The sequence below is a fragment of the Apis dorsata genome, unplaced genomic scaffold (genome assembly GCF_000469605.1).
Source record: "Apis dorsata unplaced genomic scaffold, Apis dorsata 1.3 scaffold_19, whole genome shotgun sequence".
NCBI classification, from domain to species: domain Eukaryota; kingdom Metazoa; phylum Arthropoda; class Insecta; order Hymenoptera; family Apidae; genus Apis; species Apis dorsata.
In genome coordinates, this window is record NW_006263321.1 from 220829 (window position 1) to 228806 (window position 7978).

The 7978-nt window shown below is 33.6% G+C and overlaps 1 protein-coding gene across 2 annotated transcripts in view; it reads left to right on the forward strand.

Annotated features, from left to right (window-relative positions):
• Positions 1–5700, forward strand: part of LOC102672372 — a 60599-nt gene extending 54899 nt beyond the window's left edge. The window contains exons 5-11 of one of the 2 annotated variants that reach the window (XM_031509531.1): positions 572–685; positions 800–933; positions 1560–1710; positions 1857–2188; positions 2367–2585; positions 2715–2817; positions 2925–5694. In XM_031509531.1, the coding sequence (XP_031365391.1) occupies positions 572–685; positions 800–933; positions 1560–1710; positions 1857–2188; positions 2367–2585; positions 2715–2817; positions 2925–5512 (3641 nt within the window). In that variant the 3' untranslated portion in view covers positions 5513–5694. Of the gene's footprint in view, positions 1–571; positions 686–799; positions 934–1559; positions 1715–1856; positions 2189–2366; positions 2586–2714; positions 2818–2924 lie in introns of those variants that run through there. The other variant, XM_031509532.1, reaches the window with a different exon arrangement.
• The last annotated feature ends 2278 nt before the right edge of the window (positions 5701–7978 follow it).

Sequence of the window (7978 nt, forward strand, 5' to 3'; positions counted from 1 at the left end):
GTTCTTCGCACGAATGAAAATTTTTACAAATTTGGACGCAAGTGTTGTTTAAAAAAAGACGATTCCTCCGTCACGTTCATGGCAAGTAACAATATTTTTAACAGAATGCCGACATTTATGCTCTCCTTTGTACGTTTCCCGATCAAAGGAAGCGCTTTCTCCATTGCACCTGCGTGCAGGGCATCCGAAATTTTTAAATGAGCTGCATAATTGTGCCACAGATGACCGCGGGCGATAAAAAAAAAAAAAAAACGTCTGAAAATTGCACGCCATCTCGTGCATACGCCAGAAAATTGTCAGTCACGAGGAAACTTAAAGCTGCATCACGGGCAGAATGACATCTTAATTTACTCTTTCCTCTCTTCGATCGAATTCTAAAAAATTCTTTATTTATATTCCTTCCAATATTCCTCCAAAGTTTTATTCCAATTTACATTAATCTTATTTATCCATTCATTCGTGAACAAATAAAGGGAGAAATTGTAATCAAACAAAATTTAACGATGCTCGTTAAATTTGTCTATCATAGATATTATAAGAAGAAAAAACGTAAAGTTCTCGATGATTCTAGAATGCAACGTTGCTGGTTTCGTGAGCGGCACAGGCCAAGTCGAGAGGGTGCCATACGTGTTTCTACCTCAACGTGGCCAGATAATCTATCCTCACGCAGAAATACGCTTCGAAGGTAAGTTAATTTATTAATTTAACATTGTAATTCGAACGTTGACGAACGTTATTATTACAATTCTGTAATTGTAAATACAAATCGAGTTGAATGTGTTCCCCTTTTCGCGCAAAGGTGTGACAACGCCGGTGTGCGGAATAACTGGGGCTCAGCAATTGGGGCGAGCAGGATGGTCAGAGTTGAGGAATCTTTCGGACACCGAGCCACCCTTCAGGCTGTTTCGTGACGAAGGAAGAACGTTTCTACAGGTTTGTTTAAACTGCACCGAAACAAGTCAATCAAGAGAGTGATGTAATAATATAGGAAGGAACACGCGTTCTTACGATTCAGAATCATTTTTTCTATTCGAAGAGGTTATAATGCCCCCATTTTTCTTCCATTCTTTCTTCCATTCTATTTAAAATTTCTCGATAAAACAAAGGAAATATTTTATTCACACACATTTTTCTTCTTTTGTAACATCAATTTTTCTTTTCACGATCGAATGAAATAAAGATGAACGGGAAGCATGTGTCGTATTTTCGAACGTCACTCAAAATACTTATTCTCGGAGCGAATGAAAGACAGCCGTTTACTGGTTTCTTCTCCATTACGTGTAAAGCCTCCGACGTAAGGTTAATTAAGGAAGCTTGAAGGAGTTCGATTGCTGAGAAAATTAAACGAAATTTTTTTTTTTTTAAATTTCATTATCGAAGAAAAACTTTCGCGGACGACGAAATATATGATGATACGATACTGTTATCACTTCGATCGAATATCTCAAAAATCTTTTCGTTTCGATTCGTCTTCTCATTTCAAAAATCATCGTCCGCAAAAACAATATACTTTCTATATACTTTCTATCATTAACGGAATAATCTTGAAATCGTTGCAGTGGATCGGCGAAACTGGGCTGAGAGAAGCGGCTGAGGGTCGCGTGGTGACAGCGAAACTCGTGTGCAGAGACGCCTCTCAGAAGTCGAAGCTCCCCGGTGTCTTCACCCCGTGCGTGGCTTTCAGGGTGGCTGGTTCACAGTCCAAAAGCAGTCGGTATTCTTCCTCTCTTTTAAATCGCTTTAATCCGCCTCTCGAATAAGCAAATTGAATTATATAGGCGTCACTGATCTTAGAATTTTGCTCAACTCAACATAAAAATATATTAAAGAGGATAATTACCTTCGATTCGTTGCAGACGTTCGAGAAGTGATGTTCTCCTCGACAACGCAACTGTCGCAAGGGCTCTCCGCGACCGAGTACACGGCCATCGGCCTCTCATCCGTGATCCTTGCATTGATCTACGTCGCGAGCGTGTCCCTGTATCTCCACAGCAAAAAGGCGAAGAGAAAGATCGTCGAGGAGCCGGAAATAAACTTGGCCCCTGGCCGAGAAGTGAGTGGGTTGGTGAAGAGCAACCCTTTGCTCGCCGCTTCGAGACACTTCGAGAGCGATACTAACAGTGGTTTAACGGAGAGCGATCTGGGGGATGATCTTCCACCTAGCGACGGTGAACAGGGATTCGAAAATGTTGGTGAAAAAAAAAAAACTTGTTTTTAAAACTTGTTTCCATTCCTGTTTTCATTTTTTTTTTTTTTTTAATTAATTAATTAATCAGATTTCTTCTCGCATGGATATACCTTATGCACGAATATTGTAAAACATCCAAGGGAATTTATGATTGATTTTATATGTATGGATCGAACAGGTTACTTCGGCTATCGTTCATCCCCATTGCATTTACATGGAACAGTCTGAAGCTTGCTTTGGAACTGGATCCATTCTAGGGGAAAGATTGCCAGAAGAGGATGTGCGAGTCGTGGAAACCGTGGATAATCCCCATCAACAGGATGTTCCCGTATTACCTGGAGCTCAGAGAAGAAAGTTGTACTTCAATCCTGCTTACTTCGACAGACAATTGTTGCTCGTAAGAGGCCATATTATATAAAGATAACGTGTAAAATATATTGAATAATTGAATAGAAAAGAGAAATAATTTTTATAATTACATTTTAATTATGAGATTTAATTTGAAGACAGCCCGGAATTTTTCTAGGCACCTCCTCCAGCAGCTATCGAATTTCTTATAAAAATTCGGGAGGTCATCTCCATAGCGAAGCACAAAATGGCTGCAAAGAAATTCGTCCCTATCCTCGTCGGTCAGTTGATAACAGTAATTTACTTTCTTTATCGACTAGAAAAAAAAAAAAAAAAATCGAGAAATTAATAAAAGATCTTAAGTTTTTCGATCTGTCGACAAATTCAGGGATCCCGGAAGAGGAAACGAACACGGAACAATGCGACACGACGAGCAAGAATCAGCTTCAACAATCGGCCTCGAATTCGACTCGAAGTTCTATCACCAAGTCACGGAAGTCGCAACGATGCACCGGATGCCCCGGCTGCACAACGGACACGTTCAGAGACACTACTCTTCCAGAATCCGATCAGTTAAATCCGGGTGAGAGTAAGGTTCGAGCATGGTTGGCGGACGTTAGGTCGACGCCTCAACGTTGGCGAGACGCGGAAGAAGCTCGAAAGACCCTTCAAGAGAACACGAAAACCTTCAACAAGAATTTAGAGTATTTAAAGGAATTGGCCAAACGAGAATTCGACACGGATGCGAAAGGGAATTTGTTGTCGGGAAAAATTGTTTCTTCGTGGAAGGAGAATTCACAAATGATGATGAGAACGTTTCAAAACGTGGCAAGGAGCGAAATTCTCGAGACGGACGATCGACACAGCGTTTCGAAACGTTCGACCAAATCGATGTTCGAGGAATCCAATTATTATTCGCTGAGAAGAAACGAGGATACTTCGATTAGTGGGGGCAACGGTGATGAAGTCATCAACACCAAGGTGAGGAAAGCCATCGAAAATTCGTTCATCAAACAGATGGAAGAGAACGCCATTCTGGAGAAAGGGACGGCGGAGAAAGAAGAAAATAAAGAAGAGGGGAACATGGCGGTTCTTTCTAGCAATGAAAATGGGAAGGAGGAAGGAAGAACAAGTATGAGGGAGGGTTCGTTGCGGAAAGGAACGAATGAATCGGGCGAAAATTCGACGGGATCGAAAAAAGAATTGCCGGACATGATCAACGAGCTTCCAAATGCTAAAAATACAGCGAAACGTATCATGGATGCCGTTATCCGTGAAATGGTTGACGCAAAGGTGTTGGTTGAACATCACTCGAAATCGGAGAATATCGGTGATTACGAAGTGGATAGTTTGGAACGGTCGAAATCCAGCAGGAAATCGTCCAATTCGCCAGAATCCACCGATCAATCGAGCCCAGCTTTGTCCACAGCTCTGCCAATGGATGAAGAATTGACGATGCAAAATGCTGTGATCAATCCAAGAACTGGTGAGATGATGATATCGAATAAATTAAATAAAGATATTTTCGAAAAAGGGTATTATAATAATCTACCGGAGTTAATCTCTTCTCAAAAATCGGAGAGTTATTCCCTCGTTAGCGAGGTGTATGTGAACGATGGTTACGATAGTCCAGCCTGCAGCGACGATTCTGGGCCAGAGATTCAATACGAGGCCGAGAATCCTGGACATTTGACTATTAAAGTTCAAGATTCGCCGAAAAATTATGTAAAACAGGACGAGTCTGAGTACGAACCGGACACGTTAGACAGAAAACCGATGAAGTTGAAAATCAACGATGGCACGAGTTATGAAAAAGACGTTCCCGATGAGATCTATGTCGATTCTCTCGAAAGGCCTGCTCAAATTCTTCTCAAAAGTAAGGGTAGCTTTCGTGATCAAGACTCGGGGAAAAATGGCCCTTGTTTGCATCGTGGCTACGGAAGTCTTCGAGAAATCTACGAGGCTAGATTGAAATCCAATTCCAAGGAATTGAATAATAGCACTAAATCGTTGAACGGCCATTTAGAAGATTCCATATCTTGGAAGAAATGTAAGTATTTAACACCCGAAATAAGACAGTTGAAAAGACAACGACAACCGAGCAACCAACCGGACGTGGTACCATTACCGCCCACGGAGGACATCTATCAGCATCCAAAACCTCCACGGCGTGTGAAAGATACGAAATTATCATCGAACTCTGTGTCAAAAAACGGGTGGGACAGGAGTCCTGCCGAAGCGGGTGACCCTACGACCAGCAACGGTTCTCCTGTCCCCTGTGACTATTTCCACGTAGGGGCCATTGATTGTTCTTATTCCGATAAGGTTCAACGACAACAAGCCGAGGAGTCGACGACAAAATGCAAGCATCAATTGATAGATGAAACGAGAAATAATTGCATGCGAGAAAAGTCAAAGACTAATTTATCTGCATCATGGTATAATTCTCGCATTCAAAAGGATAAAAAGAAATTTCTCGATCAATGTCAGAAACAAGATTTCCAAAGAAAACATCTGACAAGACCTTCCAGAAATAACGAATCCGTTACCAATTATTCCACGAATCATTTGTTCGGATATCAACCGCAAGCACGAATGAAAATAGAAGATAGCGGATATTTAAGTAGCACGGATAGTAATGGGTCGCACAAACAACTGCTAAAACACGAAGTGAGTAGCGTCTCGGAAACTGATGAAACCGAATCCGTCTGTGATGGAGCGAGCGAGAGCGGTGCAGAAAGTGTTGGAACGGATAGTGTTTTCTTTGGAAATTTTCGCAAACTTTCAAACGTGTCTAATTTGTTGAAAAATAATGATTCAGGGATGGAAATTGGAACGAAAAACTCTTACATTCAACCATTTTGTGCCAAAAATGAGAATAGAGTTTTAGAAAAATCAAATTTTAGCACCAGCGACAGCGAAACTGAAAGTTTTATCACGGTTCTTCCACCGTGTGGATCTAAAGAATCAGTTTAATTATGCACGATAAGTAAATATTAAAATTATATATATATATTTAAATGAAACCTTAAATTAGAATGGTACATTAGAATAGATGGTAATTATTATGCTTGTTTAATGATCACAATTAAGAATTGTGATTATAATAGTAATTTATAGAATCTTTTTATTTCTTCATATTTCTAATTTTTTTTCTCTTTTTATTTATTTATTTTTCTTTTTTTTTTTTTCTTTTTCAAAGGCTAATAAAATAAAACGTAAAAATACAGTATTATAAATATATTTGAAATGAGTAAAAATCAAAATTAAGTTGCCATCTAAGATTATCCTATAAAAATTTTCATGGCAATCTACGAATCTTTTTGTATACATACTTATTTATTATTGTTTAATAATACAATTTGTTTAATTATTATTTAAGGCCAGTAAATTCATATCTATTTTACTTTTTCACAATTGCATCTTATCTTTCATAGTCTTAAGTAAAATCTTAAATAGAGTTTTCTTTAATTTATAAACTTATCATTTTATTTTTTCATCTCTTTCTTTTTATTTATATTAATTCTATTTTAATTCTTTTACTTTATATTAATTTTGTTTATTCATTTTCTCGATATAAAATTAATTATACGTAAATTTTAATTTATTTAATTAAATTAAATATGAAACAGAAATGCGTTTAAAAGTTCGTCAAACGGGTAAATATATAATTTAATTACTAATATTAAGTCTGACAATGAGTAAATCTGAAAGTAATGTGCATTTACTATACTATAGTTTATTATACTATATTTATACAATATATTAAAAACAAATTATAAAAAGAAAAAATATTTATGAAAAGGAATGTTTATTTACTTTTATATTCTTGATATTATTCTTGATAAAAAAAAAATATTTATATACTTGTCCTAGAATACAAACGAATAAAAAACGTGTGATTGACAATAATTATAAATTGCCATTGTAATTTAATATAATAGAAAAAAGGCCGGAAGTGCAATATTATCTTATAAAAATATATTATATGGATGTTTGTTAAAATGATTTCTACTATTTTTTAAAGAATATTATATCTAGATTATAATTTAATTGCTAGTCGATGTGATAATAATTTCCTAAAGAAATAAAAAAACATTTTTATATTAAATAATATGTATAAGAAATTTGATTAGATTAGAAATACATAACGTAAAGTTGTTTCATTTTTAAAATATAATTATTCAAACTTATAAATTTAATATATTATTTTATCATTGTTATTAATATTTGTTATTGTTATTTTTTTGATAGTCATTAAATAAAGAGAATTATAACAATATATTTTATATATTTATCAAACAAGACATCAATTATTTATAAATTTATTTCAGATTTTATTTAATTATTACTTAATATTCATTATTGATTTTATTGTTACAAAATATTACGCTTTATTTAATAATACTATATGACGTGGAAACGTATCATTTTTCGTACTGTATTTGTTATTATCAAAATAGATTCATACATATTTTATATTTATAATATGATAAATTTTAACATATATATCTTCTTTTATTATTTCATTAATTTATTATAATTCTATATGCAAGAATAAAAAGTATTAAATTATTAAACAATTAAAAGCAAAACAATAAGAATTATTCCTCGCACTTTGTTTCTTGTAATAAAATATCAGAAGCGCATGCTTCAATGTACCTGTCAAATGTATATAAATTAGATTTTAATATATTAAATATATTTATAATTCTACAATAAATCAGTGTTAATATATTTTATGTAAAGCCAGAAATATTATGCACTTTATATTATTATACTGTTATGAATATTAAAAAATTGATTTAACAGAAATATATATAGAAATTCTACGATTGATTAATTATATATAATTATTCGAATATTTTTAATAACTACCTCTAATTCATGTTGAAAAATCTTTCTTAAAAATAAATATATATATGTATGTAGACAAAACTATGAATGTTCTGTACTGTATTGTAAAATTATAAACGCTGTGAATGTGCGACAAAGATTTATTGGAATGTATGATATAATCATTAAATTAATATAATTAATAATTACGAAAATTAAGAAAAATAAATTTTAGATTAAATTTCAATTTCTTAATATTCTTCTTATAAAAAAAGAACAGGATTTTAAAAATTTAATAAAAAAGAAAACGTAAGTATTAAACTAAGTTAAAGTTAAAAGATTATATATTATTTATATAAAATTTTAGAAAATATAAACATACATTACATAATTATAGATAAATTGTTATAGAAAAATTATATATTGTGATTTATAATGAATGGGATAATGAAATACACATTATCCCATAAATATGTATATTTATATCTAAATTTTATATAATATATACATACATATATATATATATAATATACATATATATATATGTATATATAATATATACATACATATATATATATAATATATACATATATATATATATATATA